We start from the raw sequence: 27430 nt of genomic DNA, 5'->3' as shown, positions 1-27430 counted from the left end.
TTCTTATTTGTGAGCTCTTAATACAAATTTTGTTTCAAAATTTTAATTTGTTCAAAAGTTACTGCAACTTCAAGTTTTTTTTTCATGTTTTTCTTCTTTAAATATTGTTGTAGAAAATGTTGTCTATTATCTTTTGTTGTTGAAAATATATTTTATCCTCAAGAGATCTTCATTTTATAAACTCGCGCTTGTGCATATGCTAATCAAAAGAGAAAGATTAGGTTTGCTAAAAATAAATCTCAACATTTATTGCGAAGTTTTTAAAAACAAATAATAACTTAATAAAGAGTGATAATAACAGTTCTACATTTGAATTGTTATAAGTTTTGTCAACGAATAAATTTACTTCTTTTCTCTATATTGAGTCACATATTCTGAGTTTTTAGGTAATTTTTTTCCAAGTTCAGATCCAGGTAATCGTTAATTTCGTTGTGATTAATCATAACCTAAGACTACAACTTACATAAAACTATAATAATTACATATTTTGAAAACAAAATATTCTGTATTGTTTGTGGGAAATATCGACGTTTATGGGGAAAAACAATGATCGGGCCTTCCTAGTGCTTCAAAAACGTTATAATTGCTGAAAAGAAAACTTTTGAAACAATTAACATTTGTGTTAAAATAAAACAAATCGCAAGAGATTAAACAAAAAAAAGTGATACAATATAATTGATTTCATTTCACTGTACAATAATTTTCTTAGCGTAAAATTATTGCACCACTATTTGATAACCACATTTTTTAAACGATATCAGTTTTTTTAGCGATATTAGACTCTGAGGAAATAAATGCTGTTAAGTCATTCGTTAGATAACCGTTACGGAAAGTTGCGCAATACGTTGAAATTACGTAATCATCCGTTAGTAAGTGATAACTCAGTTCTCAGTTTGGCTAGGGCTTGCATTGATCGCAAAGATTCTCTGATATGTACAGAGACATAAGCTAGAAGCTGGTAACATACTTAGTTGAAAAAGATTGGAATCTTGTTCTTGACCGTATGACGTAATCGAAATCGTATATCAGTCTGCTTTGACTTTATTTTTTAAAGTTATTGTTAACTTGTTAAGAAGATTTTGTATTGTTTTGGTTAAGAATGACATAGTAGTATGAGAGATTTCTCTAAATTTTTGATAAAAAATTTATTTTTTAGTTTTAGTAAAGCCAATACATATAGAAAAATGTCAACTTACCGCAAAGCATTCGTTCGACATCTAGAAGCAGAAGATACATTGAAAATTAATTTCTCTTTTGGAACAGCAGAATTCACAGAAAAAAATTTCGGATTCGTTCGTTCAAAGAATGAAAAACTGGAAACTACTTTAGCTCGAATGCAATTAAAAATATTAGATGCCATGACTAAAAAATTATCCAAAAAGAAAAAACGCGCTGTCACTGATGACAATGAAACAAACAGTTTACCAAATATTACCATTGAACTATTTAATAAAGAGGATTTAGTAAGCAATTCTGAAAATTGTTTTAATGCGTGGACCTTATCTACGGAGTTAAAAATCAATGAAGTAGTGTACCAAATAATACAAAACCCGCCCACAGTTCTTCAAATAAGTTTACCAAGAAGCGTAATGGCTGGATTTCCGATCTATCCAAAAATTGGCCTAGAATTCTGTTCCAAAGAACACTGCCAATTTAACTGGTTCAGATCTATATCTAAAAACAGCATTGAAACCTGTTACCAAGATGATATAGTTAAAATCAAGGGTGAAAGTTGGCTACCTATATGTCAAAGCTTCATTTATGTCATTCAAAAGAGCGATATCGGTTGTAGGTTAAAATTAACTTGCCTTCCAAAATGTGAGGATAAGACTGGAGTGGAAGAATCTGCAATATCACCTGATATTGTGCAACCTGGTCCTAAAAGATGTCCATTTGAGGACCGTCATGAATATACAAAGGAAGTAACTAAAACTGGAAGGTAATATTAAAAAATTTTGTATAATTCTGGGGGATATTTCCGTATCTTGATCTGTCGTGCTAACCACAATCCCCGAAGATGCCAAATAGATTTTAAACTTGCACACTGTTTTTAAAACAAATATATTGATGTTTGCGATGGATACGAGTTATACCTTTAGAGTTGGCCCCTTTCTGTGATGTTTTTCTTTTTAGTTTCTTGCTGGCCACTGTCAGGAAGTTGCCTACTTGGCAATAATTCTGCCACAGATCACAATACGGAAATTTCCCCGAATTTCATGTATGCAGAATGCTTCAAATCAAATTTGGCACTATAAAATATTTTAATGTAGGAGGGCTTAAAATTGAAAGTTGAACCACTAAAATTTGACTTGAAGTATGTTTCTTTTTATATCTGTGAAATCTTTCCATAGAGAACCAACATTAGATTTTTTTATGTATGGATTAAATTTATATTCTGTGGATTAATCATGATTTAAATTGTATCTGTTATTTTTATTTGTCAGTGCCTAAACAGTTGTGACTGAAATACAGCATATTAATTTATTGTGGCACTTTTCGGTAAGCCGAGAGCAGGTAAATTCAACTATTTTTTTATTTTATTTAATTTTTTTCTGAACGTCCATTATGAATAAATAAAAAATCGTTGAATTTACTTTTGCCTGGCTTACCAAAGGGCACTCTTTTTTAAAAAAATATTTTATTCATCTTGATTTACCATATTTTCTCCTTAAAACAAGGCAATAATTTCTACTACAATTCTATATATTTATAGTGGTTATCACAGGAACATCTTTTTTACTTAGTTGTTTTAGAATTTCTTATAATCCAGTATGTATTATATTGCATGTATTTTTGAATTATGTGTTTAAATTACAAATAAATAAATTTCTCTTACAGTTTGAGATGTGTATCATATAATATACTGGCTGATTTATATGCAGATACAGATACTGCTCGTAATGACCTTTTTCCCTACTGCCCCATTGATGCATTGATGGTTGATTACAGAAAACAGTTATATTTGAAGGAAATAATTGGTAAATATTACAATTATGTTTCAAAACTATACAAGTAGATCTAAAAGATTAGTTGTTTCAATTAATTATGCAATAATTATAAATGAATTATTAAAAACTTTGTTTCATGTTTAGAACTTCCAGTTGTGATTATAGATGTAGTGGTAGATAGGTGTATGTAAAATATGTGGGTTTTTATAACTTCAGATAAATACCTAAAAATTCATAAATCACTCATATTTATATCATTCATATTTACTCATTTTATGATTTTCATTGAAAATTCAATAGGTATGTTTTTCTTTAATGTTTTACTTTCTTATATATTTATATTTAAATGGAAATTAAAAATCTTTCAAACCTTCAGTTAGATATCCTATCAGACGTTTCAAGTAGATTGTTGGGCTAAATAGATTCCATTTTAACATTAGATTTGATCATTACAGTCTTTTGAACTTCCTATTTAAATGGTTAGAAGCACTTTTATAACTGTCATGGCATAGCTTTGAGGAAATCACATGTTTGTGAAAATTTCTGCATCATTTTGTGTGGAAAATAACTGAAATAGAGCTAATAAAAAGTGAGTGTCATAATAAAAGTATTATATGTATCCTTTTAGGTTGTTTTGAATTGTAATTTGCATGATTTTGAAAGTTTATCATTTTATGATCATCTGTTAATGTTGGATACTAGTGAAACAACATGTGCCCACTCAAAAAGATTAATGGGACATTAATTTCCCAGGGGCCTAACAGCAAGAAGTGATCCAGATTTTGACATAAACTTATTTGTAATATCAATGCTTAAGAAAAAAAAAGAAGAGAAAAAACTATGTTCTGCAAAAAAAAGAAGAAAAAAAGCTTTCTTTACAAAAATTAGAAATTAGTATTAAAAGATATTGCATTAAATAGTTTATCTGTTATTTATTAAGCCGAAAAATTTCATTCATATATTTCATTCATTCAAATACCAATTATTTGTGACAGCGTTTAACTTTTTGAGCAATGGCATATGTATACATTAAACGATACTCAAGTTATAGCTCTAGAGGTACATAAAAAAGTTGTACCTAGTAGGGTGACCCGGGGTAATTCACGATCATTCTGTTTCTGGGGTAAGTAATGATCACCTAAGTTTTATTTTTAAAAAAATTATTATTTTTTAAATTTAAGACATGGACAAGAATGCTTGTACACTTTACTAAAGTATAACTACATTTACTTAATAATAATTTTTTGTTTAATCTAACAAAATAAGTATCTTTTAAACTGCCTTCTGTATTTTCCATTTCAAAGGTGGGTTTCAAAATGTGCACTTTTCTGCAAAGATAATAAATATTTGATAATAATAATTTGATAATAATTGATAATAAATATTAAATATTCTCTTAATAATAAATATTTTGAGTCACTTTCTTTTTCTTTGATATAAAAGTAGTGTAAGCTTTTGTTCAATTGTTTCACATCTACTGTAAACATGATAAATGATTATAGGAAACTATATCAAATGTTGCCCCCTACAGATGGGGTAATTATTGATCACTGGGGTAATTCCTGATCATTGTCATTTCTTCTTATAAATAGAATATAAAGTAGCTTATAAATACCTAATTGTCTTTTCTTAAATAACAGTTCATATTTCTTAAGTGGAACAACTATAAGATATATTTTAACTGTATACAAGACTGTATTCTGATTTGCACCATTTCTGATTTGTCTTACCTTGCTTCTATCTTAATTTTATGTGTGTACATCGTTAGAATAATTTTTAAGTTTATAAATTAGCCTAGTATAAATATGGTGAGAAATTATAAGCCTAAAAAGGATACTAAGCTTCTAGAAAACAAAATTAGTGAATTTTTTTTAATGATTGAAAATGAAAATTTCAGTGTGAGAGCTGCTGCCAGAGCTGTTGACATACCTCATTTAACTTTTCACTTTCCCTTAATGAAGTTAAAAAATCCAGCAAAAGTAACCCATGTGGGAACTCTCTTATATTTCAGAAGAACATGAGAATGATGATTGCCTAAAATGTATGGCACGATGCAAAGATTTTTGAAAATTTAAAGTGCTAATCGTTTTTCGTGCTTTTAAATAAATCATTTTATTAGCTGCTTAAACATATCTTTTTGGTTTATTTGTTTGATCTTGATGTCTTATTTGTTAATTACCATTATATAATTATTTTTAAACTGCCCCTTTACAATAAAAACTGGTGATCAGTAATTACCCCAGAAGTGATCAGGAATTACCCCAGAAATGATCAAGACCAGGGGTAATTCTTGATCACTAAAAATTTAAAATCTTTTAAATTCTAATTAGATTTTCAAACAAAAGAAGGTGGCATTGGACTCACCTCATATAGCCTCAAACTTACAGTAAATATTAAAATTCTGTTTCGAATAGTTTTTTTCACAAAATAGATGTTTGCGTTTTTTGATCAGGAATTACCCTAGGTCACCCTACCACACATAATGGAGCATTGAGATGAATTTTCTCTCTTATTTTACAACAGCGATGGAAATACTTATAATACTTTTGCTGCCTACTATGCTGCAATGTCCCATACTCATACTTACCCTGGTTTGTCTGATTCAATGTCTGTCTTTAATGACTAAATTATTACTAAAATTCAATACATATAGAGCTTTGATAATATCTCAAACATCTCTTGAAAATAGTTAAATTTAAAATCAAAGCACTTTCGTGCGGGTAACAACTAGACGGTAAAAAAAAAATTGTTTATTATATTATTTAAAGCTTATTAAAAAGTTTTGAGATTGGAAGAGGGGTTAAATACAGTTGGGATGTGCTTTCGGCTTGGTTACCTTTAAAACTTATATGTTTTACAAGATAATTTGGAAAAGTGACCAAGCTGGTCACCAAAGAACGATAGTAGTGAAATAATATTTGATTAGTTTTCTTAATGTGAAAGTGGTTGTGGTTTGATCCTCTTTAAATTTATAATTCTATTCAAAGTTTCCGAATATTTGAGGTTTTAAAACTAATAACAAAGTTAAGAAATTTTTGCTAGAAATATATTTTTGAAATGCAAAAATTAATTCTCATTTCAGGTTATTGATTATAGAAAGTTTATCATACAAAATGTTGAATAGATCAAATAAATGCTTTTCATTATTGCAACATTTGATTTTCTTCATATTATTAAATGTAGCAGTTAGAATATAGTTTGTTCTGATAAATTGGCATAATAAATTTCTACTTTTTGAAATTTTAAAGGCCTCATTAAAGCTTTTTTGCTTTCATCAATTTTTTTTTTTTTTTTAAAGAAACCACATCTAGATTGTCTTAAACTCAATGCAAAGGTTTGATTATAAAATATGTATATACAGCTCAGCACTAAATAATAGCCTTGAGTTTGTAGACAAATAGGTTAAATTAAAAAAAAATAATAGTAAAGAATTACTAGAATTCTTAAAATTTTATAAAATTCAGAGTTTTCCAGCTTCAAAAAATATTATAATTAATTATTAATTTTCAAACTTAAATTAGTCCAAACAACACAGCATTTCTGTAATGTTTCAAAAAGAGTTAAATCATGAAGGTTTTACACTTTCTTTTATTCTCACCTTTTTTTTTCTTTCAAACCTATTCTATTCATTTGTTATGTACTTTAATAGGTTATAATGGAGATATAATTTGTTTGCAAGAAGTTGATCGTAAAATATTTTCTGATGATCTGCTTCCGGTTTTGTCCACAACTGGATTGGAAGGGCTGTATAATGAGAAAGGTGGAAGAGTTGTTGAAGGACTCGCTTGTTTTTACAGAGCTTCCAAGTTTAAGTATGTATCAATATTTTCCGTTTAATTAACAAAAACTTCTCTATGATTTATTAGTTAGTACCCAAACTTGCCTTGAGGCATATATTGCCCAACTTGAAGTAAATATTGCTAAAATTTGATGTAATATTTTTTAGTAAATTTTAAGTCAATGACTATGTTTTCATAAAAGCTATTTTGTAGTAAATAAACATAGAAGGTTAGTCAACAAGACCAGCAAGTCTAGAGACGGCAGAGGGAAAAAACTTGTTTTAAAAACTGATAAAATTTGTGACTACTTTTTTTTTTATTGATTACACTAATGAAACATCAATATTTTCTGTTGTTTTAGTACTGTTGAAAACATCTCATTTATTCTTTATTATTTTTAACCATATATTTTCTTAGTTTCGTATTCTTTTTCGAAACAATGCATTGGAATTTAAAATGCGTAATTATCTTTTCTTGTTTGAATGCAAGTAAATGCTTTACAGCTCTAGATTTCAATTGTTCTTTCTTGATAGCTTTTGAATTAAAACACTATATATTTATAAAAACATAGATAACTTAAATAAAATTTATTATTCTTCTTTAAACTATTTTTTATTATCCTTTTTCTCTTAATTGTGTTATGTACATATATATTATTTTATAACCATAGTTGAACAGCCGACCCAATTTTTGGGTTTATGACTACGAATGTTCAATTCCGTAGAATTGTAATTTTGTACTCAATTCAGAAGACAAAGGAACTCCTGGATTAAGTATTGGGAGAAATTTGCCTGCATGAAGGACTTTTTGATGAAGCGCACATTTCCATTGCATGGTGACGAAAACCTCCCACTATTAGCCTAACGGCAAAGGGACTCTAACCCTTGATCGGATTACTGCAGAGGATATTTTACATCACCACTGAGATCGGTGCGGAATTTGTATCGAACAGCCACCCGTTTCACCTTATTGGAAAGTGAACACTCTATCCCTTGAGCCACCATAGCTCATATATATATATATATATTTATAACCATCGTTGAACAGCCGACCCAATTTTTTTGGGTTTAGGACTGCTAATGTTCAACTCCCTAGCCTTGTAATTTTGAACCCAATCCAGAAGACAAAAGAACTGCATCAAGTATTTGGAGAAAGTTTGCCTTCGTGGAGGTCTTTTTGATGTGGCCTACATTTGTGTTACATGGAGAATAAGACTACGAAAACCTCCCACGGTTAGCCTGACAACAAGGGGATTCTAACCCATGATCCATCTACCATTGAGTATATTTTTACGTCAGCACTGTGTGTGTAAGCCGGGCGCCGTATTCGTATCAACCAGCCATCGCTGGGATTCAAACCCGGTTCAACTCATTGCAAGGCAAACACCACGGCTCCACATATATATTTGAACAAAAATATAAAAAACAAATTAACCGAATTGAATCCAATTAATAACAGGAAAGCAGCAATAATCCAACTATCATTAAAAACACTTTACAATAATCAAAAAATATATATATCCCCAAAATAAAGATTAAAAATGAAAATCACTGACAACACGTCAGCGTCATCAGGGGGCAGTACAATGCTGCCAGAACATAAGTAGTTTCTGTGGTCAAATGCAAAATACCACCAGCAATAATACCCTGACCGCCTCAAAAAAAAAAAGAGTAATAAACAAGAAACTCTTTAGTCAAGTCAGGGTATGTCATAAAGATAGTCAGGTAAAGATGATATACTAAAATCTCAAAAGTAGAAGTAAATATAATCTGAGGGGGAAATCGATCTTTCGGATGAGAGTCAAATGATGTAGCAGGTTTGAATATTAAATTAGTTTATATACTAAAATAGAAAACAAAACTAAAAATTAAATATCTAAAGTTGTAAGTAAGACAAAGATAGAAAAAATAAAACCAAACTAATCAATTGAAAATATACCTATCTATCATAGGATGTAAATATAAGATTATGCTAATTTAATGTTCTTATTTTGTTTCTTTCGCTTTTATAATTGTACTATTAAATGCATTTTAATTGTAGACTTATTGAATCACACTCAATTATCTTAAGTGAAGCTTTCCCAACAGAACCAGTATTGCAGAAAATGTATTCTAAAATTAATGAAAATGAAAAACTAAAGGAGAAAATAATGAGCAGAACTACTGCTTTACAGGTTCGTGTGTTTTTACTATTATCATAACTTATTTAAATATGTTTAAGCATTATTGCAGAAATTTTGATATTACAAATTAAAAATTTCAGGAATATCGCCATGCTTAAGCAGTTATTCTTCCAATTTGCAGAATATGCTATTAAAATTTAGCACCTTTTCTGAAAACTTTAAATTGTGCTATCATAAATAAGTTTTAATTTGGTAAATACAGATCATAAGTTAGTTTTATTTTATAAGTTGTAGTTTTTTTTATAACTTTAGTTGAGGAGGAAGAGGTGCCTTATTTAAATAATGAGAGAAAGCTCATTACAGATTTTCCCCAGTAATCTTGCAAATATTTCTTTTTGTAAGACTTAGTGTACAAAACATTTTCAACTTATCTAGAGTATATAATGCCATTTATGTTTAGTTTGTGCAGTTCAGCCAATTCTGACTCATTAGCCATTTAATTTTATTTTCAACCAATACATTCTTCCTTAGATTGAAAAAAAAAATTATTTGAACCCAATTTTATGTTTATTACTTTTGAAATAATTAAATCTTAATAATTTTTTTACTGTGTAATACAAAAATGTTTTTTCATGGTACCTTTTTTAACTGGAATTTCATTCACCCAAAGATAATCTTTTAAAACAAAATGCTGGTGATTATTATTGGTATATTTGGTTACGTAACTTATAAACTAATATAAGTTAAACATTAAATTGTTTGAAATTGCTAATATTAGGTAAGAATTTCAATATGAAATGTTTTAAATTATCTTTTTAGCTATAAATTATCAGTAGGATATAATTTCTTTTGTTACATTTGAGTTATAGTCTTTAACAAATTTAAAGTTTTCTAAAATTTTAATTCCATGCAAGTAAACTTGTTGTCAACATTTTTATATTATATATTTAATTGCTTTAACTTCGCCATGTGAGCAAAATTTGTATAAAAATCCTTCGCTAAACAACTCTAAAAAAACTGGTTTGTGATGCAAAAAAGCAACCAAATCATATATCTAACTAAACTTAAGTACACCTTTAAATGAGTTTATTTTAAATGTAAGAATTTTTATTTTTTACTAAGTTACCTTTAGTCTATTTTTTTAAGCTAATAATAAATAAAATTTTTAATTTTTGAAAAGCTGATATAAAAAAACCCTAATAAGAAGCTATTCATAAATATCGTATTTTTTTCTCAATATATTAAACCCCCTTTGTCACACTTCACAATATCCCTACCCCCTTGTCATACACACTTTCAATTCAGAAACATAGCACTTCATTGTAGAACAAATTTGAAATTTTATGTTTTAACTTAATGCATTTTAGTGACTTTTTTTAACTAAAGATTTTTTGTATACTTTTGAATGAAAAAATCATGAAAATAAATACTATAAGATTATTTAATCTGCTAAATTAAACTGTTGTCACACTTCTTGTTACCACTTTCCTCGGACTCAGTTTCAAACTGGACATCCTTCCTGTCTTCCAAGAGTGACATTTGTGGATATATTTTACATATCCACAAATATATATATATATAAACTAATATATTTTATATATAAACTATTTTATTCATAATTATTTTAGATTTTTATTTATATAAAATGAGATGAAATTTTCTCACTTTTTTAGAGATGTGTTACTGTAAAATTAATATCATGAATTTATTAATAAAAAAAATTTACCCTCTTGTTTAGGTGATTCTTTTAGAGAGTACTGATGTACCCAAGAAGAGAGTTCTTGTAGGAAATACTCACCTATACTTCCATCCTAAATCAGACAACATTCGTCTCATTCAAGGATCATCTTGTATTTTATATTTAGAAAGTTTACTTCTTAAATACAGACAGCAAGTAAGCCAATTATTTTTTTAAATCAATTTTTGATAATTATTATAGAAAAATTCTATTATTTTTTTTTTAGCATTTGCACCAAACTTTCTACAGAATTTGGTAATTTCACATGAAACACTTATCTATTTTGATATGTGAAGAGACTTATTCTATTATTATAAATAACAAAGATATTTTCATCATAGAAAATATTGAGAGAAATTAATTGCCGACAGATCTAACATACATTACGAAATATTTGCCTAATTTGTCCGTTTTTACTCTTGATCTGATTCCCCATAAATGATTTGAAGTATTCCATTTTTTAGACTATGATGAATTATGTAAAAATACTGTCTTTAGTTTGATGTTGTTACGAATTTCTGCCCGACCAGAAGAGGGTGTTGTAATCACTCACAATAATTTTGTAATCACTTATGTGGCAGGTAATGGATTGAACTGGATAGCTCATTGGCATGCCCCATTTCATATCATATCATTTCATTATTAAATTTGTTTGTTATTAAATATGGTTTCTTTATTAATGCACCCATTCACCACAGAATCATTCTGCAACAGATGTGCACTTAGTTGCTTTGTGTTTTTGTAAATGTCTACATAATAAATGTACAGCTATGTCTACATAATTGGTGTGTCGTGGAGCAGTTTTTATTTTTGACAGGGTGCCACAACTGGGAAAAGTTTGAGAACTACTGTCTTTCATTTAATTATTGATATAGCTAATTATAAGTATATTGAATCTTAAAGTAAAAGTTTTTATAGATTGAAGTCATGCACACCTATTATGAACTATGGATTTATTTTTATTTGAAATGTTTTTTAATTCTACGAAATATATTAGTCATTGAAGAAATAAATAAGAGATCTCTCAGAGAATTTGGATAAATATAGAGCTTGCATAATTTTGGCTAATTTAAATAAATGAGATGTGTTCAACGTTTTTAAGTTATTAATACAAATACATATTTTTAGGACCCATCACATACAACAGGACTTATATTTAGTGGAGATTTCAACAGTTCTCCAGATTGTGGAATCTACCAATTAATTACTTCAAGACATCTAAAAAATACATTCAAAGACTGGAACAGTAGTGAGTATTCTTTCTTTTTTAAAAAAAATTGTCAAAAGATAGTTGAGTTTACCGTATTTTTTTCTTCTTAAAGAAACTTTCACCATGTTTTTATTATTATCTATAAGAAATTTATCAGTTTTTGAAAATGTTATGAAAATCTCTCTCTCTCTCTCTATATATATATATATATTATTTGAAGGTAAAATGACCCGAAATCAATACTGTAAATATTTGGCATGTGATAATTAGGCCTGTCTGAAAACTTAGTTACAAAATATCCAGAAACCAATACTGTGAATATGTGGCATATGGGCAGGTCTGAAAATCTGATTCTACCAATTTCCAGGCCTATCGCATGCCATCTATGCTACATATGTAGCTGCCAAAATGTATGGCCACTGAGAAAAAAAAAATTAAGTTTATACATTAAAACTTAAATATTGTGATCACTTAAATTGTAACATTTCAATAATTTTAACGTATGTCTTAAGAAAGTCTATAAATTAAGCAGTTATAATTAGATTTATTAGCAGTTTACTTTTAGAAAATAGATCTATAGACCCTACAAGTTCACAGCCACATGCCAGAAATTTACAGTATTGGTTCCTGGACAATTAGTAACCAGATTTTTAGACCTGCATAATTGCATCGGCATGAACCTTAGATACTGTATGATATGTAATGCTTTATCAAATATCTAGAATTCAATACTAATAAGCATATAAGTGTCTGTAAATATCTGCAATTTTATTTTGTTCATCTATGTGTTGGTTGTAATCTTGGAGTCAAAAAAATTTAAAATTATGAAGTATACAAATTATTAAAATCTACTTTTTACACAAAATTATATTTAGATAAATTAATTTTATAATTGGGTGCAAAAATATTTTGATTAGTTTAAAAACTTTCCGAGGTAGCCAAACATTGAAAATATCATAGACTCAAACTTTTAACTACTGTTTGGACTAATTATTGGGACCAAATTTTCTGTTACCCCCAATATTTTAGGTGCCAAAAAGGCTTGTCAGACTAGAGAAAGTACATTTTCCTGTCTGATTTGGCGCCCTTAATTAGCATATTTTAGGTCACTCCTTTGAATGATTAACATTTGCCCTTAGTTCGTAAAAATCCGATCATTAGAACAAAAAGCTGTTTAATTAGTTGATGTATAGTAGGTAATATAAAAAAGATATCAAAAATATTGTTTGATAACTAGTTGGTTTTGCATGTGGAACAATGTTTTTTATGGTTTGAAAGCCTCACTTTTAATATGTTAATTAATTAATGCAAGCGATTTTTCAAATTATGAAATCAGACAAAAATATAGAGTTTCTCTGAATAAACATACCTCTTAGTTAGCCAGATTTTGTTGGCTGACCTTTAGAATATTCAGCATTGTTGCAATCTAGAAAATATCGTCTCAATAGTTAGGCAAGTCGAAAAATTTCATTTTATTTTTATAGCTTTTTAAGTGAATTAAAATTTTCTGCCCGCAATTATAAAATTTGTTTATCTACAGATAATTTCCTATTAAAAATTTTAAAAATTATTAATTTAACTTTTTTAAATTGTAAGGCATAAAAATTTTTTACTCCAATTTAAAGTGTGCAATTTAAACTCACTGACGGTTCTGCGCGTAAAAAGTCTTATTTTAACCTGCAGTCTTCCCTGCATTAGAAAACTGGTTTTTCCATAGTATTAGATTGGAAAATTGGTGATAAAGATTCTCCTAATTTTACCCATCTGCTAAACCGCCAGTGGGTTAAAAGACAAAATTTGGATGAAAATCTAATATTACATCGAAACTATGTGATCAATTTCTTTCAAATTTTGTCTTTTAAATTAAATATTTAAAAATTTATGTTTTCTTATATTAGTGTAATCTTATTAAATCAAGTAATAAGAATAATTTTTGGATAAACAAAATTTATAATTGCAGGCAAGAATTTTTAAATTCGCTTAACAAGCTCTCAAGATATAGTGAAATACACATCAAGGTGTCATAACTTTTGACTACTCTCTTGCCTCTAAATTAAAGTCTTCCGTCGATACATAGCTGCCAACATGGATAGGAAGAAATCCAGTAGATTTTACGAAATAATATAAATTTCATGATGATTGTTGCGTAATGTACAAAATATTTTACACATAGGGAATTTTCGGGATTCTTATAGTCATCAAAAATAGAAAGACTGCACTATTTTACAATTATGATTGACATTATTTTAAACATACTTGAAATGTTACGTTTACTCATAATTTTGAAAATTAATAGGCATTTAATTAATTTAAGAGAGATCTACATGAAAATAAATTGAACATTTTAGAACAAAAAGTTTTGAACCGATTTCTATAAATGAGATTCATTTCATTATGTATTAGTAATACATAATGTACAAAAACCAGGAGAATTTCTATTAAACCTGGCAAAATCCAGTAGAGTTGGCAGCTATGCTTCTCTATGTGTCAGAAATCCAAATAAGGTGAGAAAAAAGGCATATTTATTCTGAGAAAATCAAATTTCATAACTTAAAATATCATCTGCAAATTAAATAGCATATTTAGGTTACATTGAGATTCAGTCTTAGAGCATGTTATAATCTGATCATTAGATCAAATGTTATTCAGAGTTAGGAGGCTTCCCTAGACTTCAGCGGACACTCTGTATATCCTCTTAAATAACTGATTTACAATTCAATTTATGTTGTAATACTTTAATTTTAGACCCAGAGGAATTTGTGCCAGGCTTGGCTTTGGAACATTCATTATCTATGGCAAGTGCTTGTGGCATACCAGATTACACCAATTATACAGAAGGATTTGTTGGGTGTCTAGATTACATCTATTATGATGCATCAACTTTTAAGGTGTGTGACGTGGTGCCTTTTCCTAAGCATGAGCAAGTCATTAAAAACAGAGCAATACCAAGTATAGAATTTCCTTCAGACCATTTAGCATTAATAAGTACATTAGAATGGAAATAGGCTAGTATTTATTTTATATGAATAAATTTATTGTCATAGGTGTGTTTTTTCTTTTTTCAACTTCTTTACAGGATGATCAGCACTGGATCCTTCATCATATTTTATTTTAGAATTCTGTTTAGTGTCTCTATCTGATTTGATGGATTTTTTTACCTTCTTCATAGATGTGTTGGTGTCAGCTGCTGGCTGCTTTTTCTTTTCAACATTCACTTCACCTGTAAGTTCAGTGTAAGTAAATTTGCAGGAAAAAGGAGCATAACAAGGGTTTTCGGTAGATGATTTACTGTTTACAATATTAAAAATCTTCAAAACAAAGGGAGCTAGAAGAAAGAGAATTTTTTTTTAAACTTTAGAAGTGGTTTAGGTCATACATACTATAAATAAAGTTTAGAGGTTTGAGGGGCCGGCAATAAATCACAGTTATGTTTTTGAACACCCTATGCCAAAATAGCGATAAGCTTGTAACTTATTATGTGAAATAACTGCACGAAATTCGTAAACTTGAATATTCTTGAAGATATGGACAGTTTCAGACACATTGGGATATTGTTCAAAATCATATTTGGCAATTGGAAGAAAAAAAAAATCCAATTCTAATAGTTTCTAGCAAATTTCTAAGAATCTGCACTTTTTCATTGAAAGTTCTAAATGACAAGGGGTTTTCCAATACCATTTTATATAATACAAAATTTAATAACAAATGCTAATACCCTAAAAAGATGGTCCGGACAGCAAGATGTGATGGTAATAGGAAATAAAACATAATTTAATAGGGTGTTGTCCCATATAATGCAGATGTCATTTTTAATTGTGAAAACTGCTTACCATATAGAAAATTGCTAGAAATGTTTTGAATTTGACAGCTTTTACAATTTAAAGCAAATTTTTTACATGTTTTCTGCGCAGGTGCAATATAAAAGGATTATTTTAAATTTTAAAATATTTTCTAAAACTTTTATTGAATATTTCAGTAGTTACATTTTCTCACTAAAGGTTAAAAATTTTATTTTTTTAATAAAAATGTCCATAACTAATGCAATTGACATAAGTTACAAGTTATATTGTTTGGCATAGGGTGTTCAAAAACAACATTAGTCATTTATTGCCAGCCCCTCAAACCTATGGAAGCTTTAAACTTTATTAATATGTATGAAATGACCTGTAATCGCAGCATCTAAAGTTTTAAAATAATTCTCTAAATATTTCTCTAGAAATATGATGGGGAAAAAATTTATTTTTTAAGTGTTGCAGAAATTTTAAAATTTAGTTACAAAAGTTGCCAACAAATAATGCTATACTGTGTACAGGGTTTTTGAAAAAAATACATACACTGAGGATTGTATTCTAACCTATGATATTTCAGTTCCAGAAACATACATTTAATAGAATACCTGGCTTTAACCCTAACAATAATCATTCTGGTCATTGAGGGCTTACAGTGCTGTAAGCCCTCAATCTGTTAGTAACTTTTATAACTAAATTTTTTACAGCTTTCATAATACAGTTTATTTCTTTCTTTCATTGTCCTTTGTTTCAGTAAAAATATTAGAGAACTTTAAATGGTATTTTTAAATATTTTTTTCTACATAATTGTACATAAATTAAAAATCATATAAAACCCTCTGCCGTAGAATTGCCTTTTATAAGTGATTTTAAATTTACCGAAAGAAAAAAAACTTAATTAGTTATATGCGCACTGTTAAATATGTAAGTAAATTTGTGGAAAATTATAGGATTAATTGCATCTACTAATATAAAATGCAGTCATATAAAATTATTTATAAAATGAGTGTTGGCAGTGTAGTATTTTTCTTCCTTTTCCAATATCGAACTTTGTTTTTTATACAGTCGAGCTCGGATTTACAGAGGGAAATGAGAATTTTTGGTTGGATCAATGTTAAGTCTATGGAACAGAAGTCGCTTTTAACGAGCAAGACCCGGTTTTAGCGAGCAATATTTTTCTGTCTTGCAATCTTCTTTCTCATCTTTCTAGTCTTTCTGTCTTATCTTTTTTTCAAAATGATAAAGAAATGCGAGGGAAGGGGGTTAGTTGTCATTAAATTAAGAAAAGTATTTAATTAAATTAATTAATGTAATTAAAGTAAGTAAGTATTAATTAAATTATAAGTAAACTCAATCATTTGACCTCCCAAGCCCCCCCCTCTTCTGGTTGCACGCCTGTCTTAAGGACCCGTTTATTACGAGCACTCGGATTTAACGAGTACATGTTACGGTCCCTTTGTGCTCGTTATAAACGAGTTCGACTGTAGTACTGAGATATTAAAAATTGAATAACAATTTTTTCTTAATGTTATCTTACAAACTGCATAGTTTAAGCTTTCAGTGTTAATACCTTTTTTTTCCCATTAAAAAAATTTATGAACGATACAAGAATGAGAAAGTATTTAATTTTTAAAAAAATTCACCTTATTCCCAAATATCAAAAATAAAATGTTTTTACCTAAATTTACACAAAGAATTTTACACTAAAAATGCATCTATTAAAAAAAAAAAAAAAAACTGTACTAATAGCGTTTTTAATCTAACTGTATATATTTAAATAATATTTTTCATTTTTAAAAGGAATCGTCTCATATTTTAAATATCTTGGTGAAGTATTAATCTTAATTCTTATAAAATATTTTACTTTAAAAGTGGGCGAATGTGCACCAAAATTAATTGCCTTGTTTGACGAACTCATATAAATAATTATAACACAGCCAAATTTTTTTGTCATAATGATACTACTTTAATTTATGCATATCACTTTACCAAAGGCAATATTTGAAAATTAAATATTTATAAACAACATTATATAAATTCTAAAGTTATTTATAAAAATACTGCTTAATATATATTTTAAAAACCTAAATCATGTAACTAATGTTTTAATAATTAGTAAGAAAACCAAACAGTTTAAAATAATAATTTTGTAAAATACATACTGTTGGAAATATGTTGTAAATCTAGGATTTTCAAAGGATGAGACCTATCATTTCCTCCAATTGCTAGAACTGATTCAGCATCTGGAGCGAATTTTGCAGTATATATAGATCCCTTAAAAATAAAATTGTGATAAATACCTTGATACTGAGTCAATATTACAAGTGCTTAAGAATTTTATTTTAATTTTAAAATAATTATTATTAACTTAGTATATGTTCATAGAGAAACTAGATATAATGGTACCAAGATCAAACATGGTTTTTGTATTATTGCAATTAACAAAATTAAAATTCAGTTCCAAAACCTTTCAATTAACAAGAAATACTTTTTTATGTGCCATACAAAATAAAATCAGGTGAGATTGTCAAAAGCAAAAGGACACTAAATAAAAATAATTAAATGAAGCCACTTGAAAAGTGATTAAGGAGACCATTTTGTGTGCTATAAATTTATAACCTAACAACATTTTTGTTCAAAATGCTGTTTCATGTAGTAGAAAGCATTTAAATTGCTATTATATATTAAATAATTTAGAGCAAGTTTGGTTCAATATGTGCCCCTTATTAAATAAATCTCTGAAGCTAGGTTAGAGGTAGGACCAGATCTATTACGTTGAGGAAAGGAAAAATCTCTTTGCACGCTTCAGAATCAGTTTATGTTTAGAGCAAATATGAGGAAAATATTTACGTTTTGGGCTTTAAGCTTAGTTAAATATGACATAAAATGAACACGTCAAGTAGCTGTCTGTTTACTGGTCTATACACATAGGGAAAAAAATGCCAGCAACAAAAGTTTATAGTAGCAGCATTATAATCAATGATGCTGCTTAATTTTATGATAATGATACATTTAATTACTGCCTGAAAAATGAAAGAATTTTGTTTTTAAGAGAGAGTATGAAACTTGAGAAATTTTTAATGAATTTGAGGGGACAAAAGATTCGTAGCAGCATTTAAATAATAGAATACTTAATACTTAAGAATAAATACCTCAATGATTTATACATTCTAAATTGTTTCACTGGGTTCTTACTCAGTTTAAAAAAAAAACTGACTTTCCCAGGTTTTTCAACTTTCAATATAATTCTAGTAGGCAGGTACTTTATTTTCGCCACACTTGGGCAGCACAATAGGTCTGGGAAATATCCCCGAGGATGAGCTGAAATCATACCATCACAAATTTGATCCCCTGCAGAGGGGATGGCACCTCTGCTTTGGTAGCCGATAACCTGCTTGCGAAATAGAGCATAGAGCAACTATAGAATCGTTTAACATGGACAATCTCAGTCGCTATGCAGGCTGATCAAAATGGTCACATACCTGCTTATTGATTGCAGCCAGTGATGCTTGACTTCAGTATACTGCCTTTACGATCAGTCTACTGTGGGACAACACAATTCTGTACCAAATATTTGTTTAATACATCAATTGCGCTCTAAATTGATTTAATATAAAATAATTTTAACCTCATTACAATGAATTTTTTTACAAGAATTAATTATTAAACTTCAATGCCTTCTTATTTTCCAGGTTTTAGCAACAAAATAAAAAAAAATGCAATATATTTTGTTTTATAGAAACTTGGCATTAAGTATTTATTTTCTAACCAATTAAGTTAGATTCTTATAGAATTGCAAGTTAAATTTTTTTGTATTTAATTTAATGTTTTTAAGACTAGAAAAAAGAGTGAGAGATCTACAAAAAATGCATAAGTCTAATCAGTAAAACAATTTCAATTTTGCATTTTTCCCTTAGCATGGACTTAAAATTTTCTATACTATTTCAGATAATGATTCTACTAAATTTTAGCCTATTATCCAGTTATAGCCTTATTTCCTTACAAGTCTATGCCTCAAATCCTATTGCAGGCTGAACTATGACAACCAAGCATTATTATCCAATAACACAAATCTCAATAATTAATTTATAATAACAAGTACTATTTTACATTTTAATAGAAATGAAAAGAATGACATTTTTTAATCAAATTTGCCATAATAAGGATTGAAATATATATAAAATAAAACCTACCACTTTTAATTTTCTTGTTTCCACGTGACTTAACTTTACCAAATCCCAAATTTTAATTGTTTTATCCATACTTGCTGTAACTAATATATTGGGATGCATTGGACACATTTCAAGACCTAAATTAAATTATAATATTTAGATAATAAAAAAATATGTATTTATGGGATTGATAAACAACATGTTAATATCTTGGACTTAAGAAAGAATAGTATTATATTTAAGGAATGTGCACTTCAAAGCTACAATATCTTTTTTATTTATTTATTTAATCCAATGAAGAATATCACACTTTTATATTAACTAATTTAAGAAAAATTAGAATCACAATGTTGGATTTTTAAAATCACATGAACATGAATCACGGTATTGAATTTTAAAATCGTGTGAATATGAATCGCGATATTGGACATTGGAAATGCGAGAATAAGAATTACGGCATTGGATTTTAAATTCGTGTGAATACAAATCGCGTTACTGGATTTTAAAAACATGTGTATACGAACCCCAAAATTGAATTTAAAAATGCATAAATACAAATCGTGACAGTGGATTTTTAAATCAAGTAAATACAAATCGCAATATACGATTTTTAAATCATGTGAATAAGAAGCAACATGTTACTTTTAATTTAGGTAAATACGAAAATCAATGTTTGATATTCAAACCGTGTGAATAAGAATCAAGATATTAGCAGATTCTGATGCAGTTCCAAATATTCAAAATGGCGAAAATTCGCCAAACCAAAAGTATTGCTTGTATGTAAGCATCTCGTTAGCGGGAATTAGCAAAAGTTAAATCTGTAAAATTTTGTCGGATAAGTTTTTGATTAGCGAAAATCCGAGAACCAATGGCATTGAGAAATGTGATATTCCTAGAAAAATTATATGCTCTGCTCCTAATTTTTAGATCCAGAAGGATAATACAAAAGAAAGAAGAAGAAAAAAAACGGAATTCCAGGGTACTCCCAGAATTCAATCACCCCTGCATTAAGTAAAAGACTGTTATACTTAATCTCTTCAACACAATTTCAAAAACTGATTTGATTAAAGCTGGGGCATATTTTATCAAAATTTTAAATTTACTAAAATATAAATCAAAATATTACAAGAAAAAAGGTTTATTTTCATTCATCATGGCAAGGGCACTTTCTTAACTGTAGCAACCATGCCTGTCAACTTTTGCTCTTTCCAAGAATAATTTTTGTAAGTGGCAGTGAAATGAAAATTTAAAAATAATAAGCAAAAATATTTAAACATTTTGCCTGAACCTAAACACACTATAAATAAATCAAGCATTAACATATATGTTTAATTTATTTATTTGTAGAGGTAAGTAATATCATTCAAAATTAAAATTTATAAATCCAAGAATCAGAGAAGCATAAGTTTCACTATTATTTAAAATATAAAAACAAAATATTTTAGAAAATCAAAAAGAATTGGCAGCTTTGTATCAATCATTTCACGACAATAAGTTTAAAAATATCCAAGAACAAAATTGTCAGCAAACATACTAGCTGTTGAAAATAAAAATTTATTATAATTTTCTTTTAACATATACATTAGGCAAAAGTAATCTAACCTCCAACTATATACAGTGGAATCCCGGATCAAAGTTGCCCTTAGCCTACACTAAACGTCAATTTCTGCTGGTCTGTGAAACTTGCCTTTACGGATAATGTTAAATTGCGCCGGATTTTACATTACCTTTTAAAAAAAGTCTCCCTTAATACGTTTTTCTAAAAGATTAAAATCATATTTTCTTAACAAAGCGCGCACTAACTTTTTCCAAAATCTTTTTTCTCTTTTTTTTTAAAAAAAAAGATATTTGTTTAATAACTGTTCTGATATTCTATCTTATTGTATTTTTGCCTGTGAGAGAGAATTTACCCCTTGAGTCAACAAAATCAGAAAAGTGTTAGGATGAGCAAAGCACAAGAAGAATGGTTAAAGGAAGTTTAGGAGCTTAAATTGTAAAATTGGCCAGTGGAATTTTTCCATCTAACTTCAATCTTTTAGTCTTGGAATAATCCAATCATTTAAAACTGTTTTGGTAATCATTGCTTTTTCTTGCTTGTGATGACCTACAAAATGCTTCTAAAGCAAAATTAAAAGTTCAGCATGCTCTGAATTTGATTTCTACAGCATTGGACAGTGTCGACTAATACGCATTACAAACGGGTTTAATAAAGCAGGCTCCTTGGTACCCAACAAGAACATTGTGACTCTTCAGGGTAAAATTGCGTGGCTGAAGATCTTCCAAAATCAATGACACGTATATTGACATCCCATTTTTTAAAAAATCCTTCGATGTCTGATTTAATGCCAGCTCCCGATAATAATGATGAAAACGACAAAAATGAGTGTAAAATACTGGAGGATATAGCCACAATTGAAGAAGTTTCAAAGCACAAAACTTTTTTTATTTGCTAATACCAATATTTATTTGCTTTTGTAAACCAAAAAGCGGATTTGCAAACAACAGTAAGTATTGTTTGAGATATTGTTGAAATAAAACGAGTAAATGTTACACATTTTTCTAATGGTATCACATTTGGTAATCTAATGGTATATTACACATTTTTGAAAAATATCCTTATATATATATATTTTTACTCCTTTTTAAGGTTTTCCCAAATTGTGCAATTTTTAATGCCAGTCAAGCAAAAGATGTAAAATCGGGGTTCCACTGTATTAAAAACTTAATCACTGAAAATGAAAGATAAAAGATGCTGAATAAAAAATTTTCAACAAAGCCATGAAAACTATATAATTTGATAAGATTCAAAGGTTTAAAGCAAAGCATTAAAAAATTTTTTTTACCTGTTACTGCATCTGCATGAGCTTTGAAGCTGTGTTCCACTTTATTGCTTTGAATATCGACGCTGTGCACAAAACCTTGATCATTTGAACACTAAAATATCAAGAGAAATTGTATTTATTAAATGCGACAACAATATTAAAATATCACAACAATACAATTAAATATTTGAAAACTTTCTAAAAGAGCAAGTGAAAACGCAACCATTCAAGGCAAAAATTAAAAATATCTTAAAGTTTTTTCAACAAATTTGTGTTATAAATTTTTGTAATTTAATAAAAATAACCCCCATTAAATGTTAGTTTAAGTCCTTATAAAGTCCTATTGATGCTTTAATAATAATTCTACGAAACTGAACCACTAATTTTTTTATTTGCAATATTTTCTCTTTAAACAATAGTAATATTCTTTCAGCTGAATAATTTTTTACAAAATGATAAAACTCACCAGGAACTTTAATGGATTTGAGAGATTCCAAGCAACTTTTTCTATTTCACCATCAAATGTCCATGATTTGCATTCAGCATCAGGAATCCGACAATCAAACAATTTAACAACTCTAATGAAATTGAAAATGAAGAATAACATATAACAAAATGGTAATGATTATAGAGCAGATAATGAATAAGTTTATAAAATAAATTTGTCGTTTGTTGTAAAATATACTTCAGTCTAGTCTTGATACTTTCATAATAACAAATGCATAACACATTACTCCAACTTAAAATATTTTAACTGGCTTAAACAAATCCATTTCAAACATGAAAGTAGTAAGAAGGCAAATGAAAGCAATGGAAAGAAATTAGTTAAATAACTCACTAAACTATAGTCAGTGGCGCGACAGCCAAGGCCTACTGTACCCATCTCAGTTTCTTTGACCTTGGGCTCTGGGGTGCAGGAGAGGATGTTCCGGTTGGGTGGTCAACCGAACGAGGATCCCCCCCTCCAAGTTCCCAAGCCTACTTGGTACACATTTTATCAACCTACCAAAGGTATGAAAGGCTGAGGCTTAATAAGCTAGTGAATGCTTGTAGTAGTTTTTTTTAAAAAAAGGACTCAATGTTGTCAGTTTAATTTGCCACATGAAGAATGTGGAAAGTGCCAGATATAAAATGTTCAGCAGCTGATGGCCATTAAACAATTTGCTCTTGTATCTGTTAGATAATACAGGGTTATTGCTCAAAACTGAAAAAAAAAATACATGCGCTGTCTTTCCCTGCAAGCATATTAGGAGTAACACGCAACCACAGCGTTCACTTGTTTTTAGGAAAACAATACTCCCTCAATACTTCACTACTTGAAATAAAAATATTATGGTTACAGAATGTTCATTGTTAATATTTAAATAATCAAAAGAAGAAAAAAAAAGAACTTATGCTTAGAATATAGCAAGGCCGGAAAATGCACTACACAAGTTAAGGGAGAATGACAATATTCATAACTTACATTAAGCTCTCTAACAAATCATACAAAATTTAAAAATCTGAAGAAAAAAAATAAAAAGCAACAATTTTGCTATCATAATAAAAATTTAAAGTTACTTAAAAAAATAATGTCAAAGCAAAATTAACAATCTTTTCTTTTGGCTAACCCATATATTTGAGAATTAATTTCTATAGATTTTACAGTCATTACTTTTATTTTCTTTTTCTTAGCAACGGTTTAATTTACAATCTCACATAGATTTGTTGATATTCTCAGAGTTGAAGTACTATTTATTTCCATACTTTTTCAATACAAAATTCCATATAGATGTTTTCTGTTAAATGGTACACCACTGATTGCACCTTTCGCTAGTTGCATAGATTGTAAGTGCCAGTTTTCCCATTTTGTTGAGGCTTATAATTCGTTTGCAAAGTGAAATAGATTGTCTGGGGCTTCTGCCATCCATTTGACGATATCTGGATAGATATTTTCATCCTGCCAATCTCTGGGCTGGGATAGACTGGTTGGTAGGGCAGTGGGCCCATGTCTAAGAGTTGTGGGTTTGATCCCCGCTGGCCGAAGACTCCCCCCGTATAGTAAATGGTGACTGATGCACGTTAAATCTGTCTAGTCACAAAGTTCTCGATGTTTTCATGACAAATCATACCTCTGGGGGTACTGATCCAGGAGTTTCCTTGTCTTCTGGATTAGTTCAAAATTACAAGGCTACGGAGTTGAACAATAGTTGTCGTAAACCAAAAATTGGGTCGGCTGTTTAAGGACAGTTATAAAATATTTAAAAAAAAACCCTATTAATCTGCATTAAATATGGATTTTGAGCAGCTTGTTCTTACGATACTTAAAAACTGACACATGAGCAGCAAAACAACTGTAAACTACAACACTGCTACATCAAAGCAGGACTAAATGTAGCTATTACAGTTTCCCACTAAAAAATTTATTCTAGTTATGTTCTTCACCCATACAGCAAACTGGAGTTAAATCAAGAAATGCCACATATCTATGTAACTACCTATGTGGGATTTCCATGGGGAAGGAGAAAGAACTAACGCAAAGAAATTGTTGATTGAAGAGCTTCCGTAGTTGAACAGCTGTGATGGCTACTTTTTCTTCTTTTGTGATGTGAACTATGGCTACACTTTTTATTTTTTTCAATGTTTAAAGAGATCAGCTCTTCTTTCAATGGAAAAAAAACTGAAGCAATAGTCCCTGTATTTTTCAGTTTAAAAAAAAAAGTAGGAAATTACCAACATTTTTACTGTTTTTTTTATGACTTTTTAAATTTTCTGTATTTTTCTAGTTCTCTTGGTGCTATGGCAACCGGATAACAAGATTAATAACTTTTAAAAATATTAGATATCTACATTTCAAAGTGTTGAAAGAAATCACCAAAGGATTAAAACGGGGGGAAATGTACAAGTAGGAGTTTTTTATTGTTTTCTATTTTTAGTACTTGTTTAATAAATATGTGACGCCCGGTGCCTGAGTGGTAGCGCTTCGCGTTCCCGTGCCACAGGTCCTGGGCTCGATCTTCGGGTCGGGCAAGGTTGGCTCAGCCTTTCATCCCTTCAGTGGGTGATAAATGAGTACCAAGCATGCTTGGGAGCTAAGCACTGGGGGTTCCGTGTTCGGCTGACCACCTGACCGGAACATCTACTCCTGCACTCCAGAGCCCAAGGTCAAGAAAACTAAGATGGGCACAGTAGGCCTAGGCCCTCTATGGGTTGTCGCACCACTGAGTTTGGTTTTAATAAATATGTATTATTTACTAAAGAGAGTCTGTAAAATTCAAACAGTTGCAAGTTTTGTTTAGGCTAAGCTATAAAACTTAATTTATACCAAAGAGTGCTAAAATTCCTAAAAACATAGGATCATTAAGTATAGCACAAAATAGATTTATGGAAATAAATTATTTGCACTCCATTTTTTATAATGTTTAATATATTCATTCAAATATGTTATTTATTCATAGAAAACAACAGTCATATTTATTTATTGCTGATTTGAAAATGTAATACAAAGTTAAAGCAAAAATTACTCCAGCTTTTTCCCCTCGTATTTAAGCCAAATCTGAAAAGTTCTACCTTGCTAAAATAAATAAAAAATGCTCAAGACACAGTTATTATTATTATTCGACAGTACAATCAGCATAAAATATTAATGTCTTATTACTTACCCATCAGTGCTTCCTGACAACAGGAAAGAAGTCTCAAAAGGATGCCACTGCAGTGATTGTACCTATTCAATATAACACATAATTAATCCTAATAATTATATTTTAAAAAATAATAATCATATTATTTTTTCAACAATAATCCAAAATCCCGAAAAATTTTATCATAAATGTAAATTATAAAATAAATAAATGAAAGAAAATTACTTTATTATCATGCAAGTCAAGTTTCTTTAGTGGTTTACCTTCCTGAAGATCCCATAGAATAATAGAGGAGTCGGCTGAACCACTGGCCAGAATATTTCTGAAAAGTTCCACAACATATTTTTACACAGTTTTTAAAAGACAATGAACGTGCTTAGGACCCATGTATACAACTGATATTTTCTAAAAATTTTAGTCTAGATGACAAATATTATTTAACTGTGAAATCAACTGCAAATAGTAAAAAACTGAAAATTATTATTATTTATTATATCTATATTAATGCAAATCAAACAATCTATGTTTTTGAGATGTAAAATCTTTTTTACTGCTACTGAAAAAACACACACACTATAACTATTTTTTTACAACAAAAAAAACTATAAAATAGTAAGGATTAGTATTAAAGATACGGTACAGTATTTTTATTATAGTATTTATACAGTATTTTTGCATAAAACCTGTTTAAAAAATATCCTTAAGAATCTTAAGAATGATAACTTCGTAATAATGTAAATGCATACCTCACATTTGTTTTTAAATTTCCTTTAAGATTTATGGTCGATACTTTTTTTAACACCTTAATTAACACCAATAATTTCATATAAACAAATGAATAAAAACTAATTAAAAGTCTCACAGAAATTAATAATAGTATTGCCTAGTTGTAAATATTGCATAAATATAATTATATGGAAGAAAAAATTCATTTTCAAAGGGAAATAGAAAAAAAATTAGGACAAAACATTTTTCCAATAAAAATTTTAATATTTAAAAAATTAAAATTTTTAATTATAATTATGATTGTATTTCTAAAATTAATAAATAGCTAGAATACTGATACGTTAATGTCCAAAATTTTATAGCATACAAGTAAAAAAAGAAAAACAATTTCAGGAATGTATATTTAATGAAAGAGAAAAAAAAGTTTCAGAAAAATTGCACTCACTTTATGTGAGCAAAAAGTTTGCATTAAGTTTTTTTTTCTTCAAATTAACAAAATTGGATG

General features: G+C 28.8%; 2 protein-coding genes across 3 annotated transcripts in view; one reads left to right on the top strand and one right to left on the bottom strand.

The window, feature by feature from the left end:
- The first annotated feature begins 871 nt into the window (after positions 1–871).
- LOC107453973 (2',5'-phosphodiesterase 12) lies at positions 872–14840 on the top strand. Its single transcript, XM_016070999.4, has 7 exons — positions 872–1939; positions 2839–2978; positions 6598–6760; positions 8768–8900; positions 10588–10743; positions 11716–11836; positions 14543–14840. Exons 1-7 carry the CDS (start codon positions 1113–1115, stop codon positions 14800–14802), a joined length of 1800 nt encoding a protein of 599 aa, XP_015926485.3. The 5' UTR covers positions 872–1112; the 3' UTR covers positions 14803–14840.
- Positions 14794–27430, bottom strand: part of nclb (PWP1 homolog no child left behind) — a 29036-nt gene continuing 16399 nt past the window's right edge. Inside the window, exons 9-15 of one of the 2 annotated variants that reach the window (XM_087159881.1) lie at positions 26425–26521; positions 26221–26282; positions 23046–23157; positions 22601–22691; positions 19779–19894; positions 17748–17859; positions 14794–15017 (exon numbers count right to left, since the gene is read on the bottom strand). In XM_087159881.1, the coding sequence (XP_087016007.1) occupies positions 14836–15017; positions 17748–17859; positions 19779–19894; positions 22601–22691; positions 23046–23157; positions 26221–26282; positions 26425–26521 (772 nt within the window). In that variant the 3' untranslated portion in view covers positions 14794–14835. The remainder of the gene's footprint in view (positions 15018–17747; positions 17860–19778; positions 19895–22600; positions 22692–23045; positions 23158–26220; positions 26283–26424; positions 26522–27430) is intronic. The other variant, XM_087159882.1, reaches the window with a different exon arrangement.

Source organism: Parasteatoda tepidariorum, chromosome 3 (genome assembly GCF_982258835.1).
Source record: "Parasteatoda tepidariorum strain Cologne lab strain chromosome 3, Ptep-v5.0, whole genome shotgun sequence".
Lineage (NCBI taxonomy): Eukaryota > Metazoa > Arthropoda > Arachnida > Araneae > Theridiidae > Parasteatoda > Parasteatoda tepidariorum.
This window is presented reverse-complemented; position numbering and strand designations above follow the sequence as displayed.

What these genes read in the sequence shown, in the direction of transcription:
- LOC107453973 (XM_016070999.4), top strand. Translation starts at nt 1,113, where the DNA reads ATGAGAGATTTCTCTAAATTTTTGATAAAAAATTTATTTTTTAGTTTT. An exon ending in GAAGTAACTAAAACTGGAAG is followed by an intron (nt 1,940 to 2,838) that starts GTAATATTAAAA and finishes TTTCTCTTACAG; the next exon opens with TTTGAGATGTGTATCATATA. An exon ending in TTCTTAAATACAGACAGCAA is followed by an intron (nt 10,744 to 11,715) that starts GTAAGCCAATTA and finishes ACATATTTTTAG; the next exon opens with GACCCATCACATACAACAGG.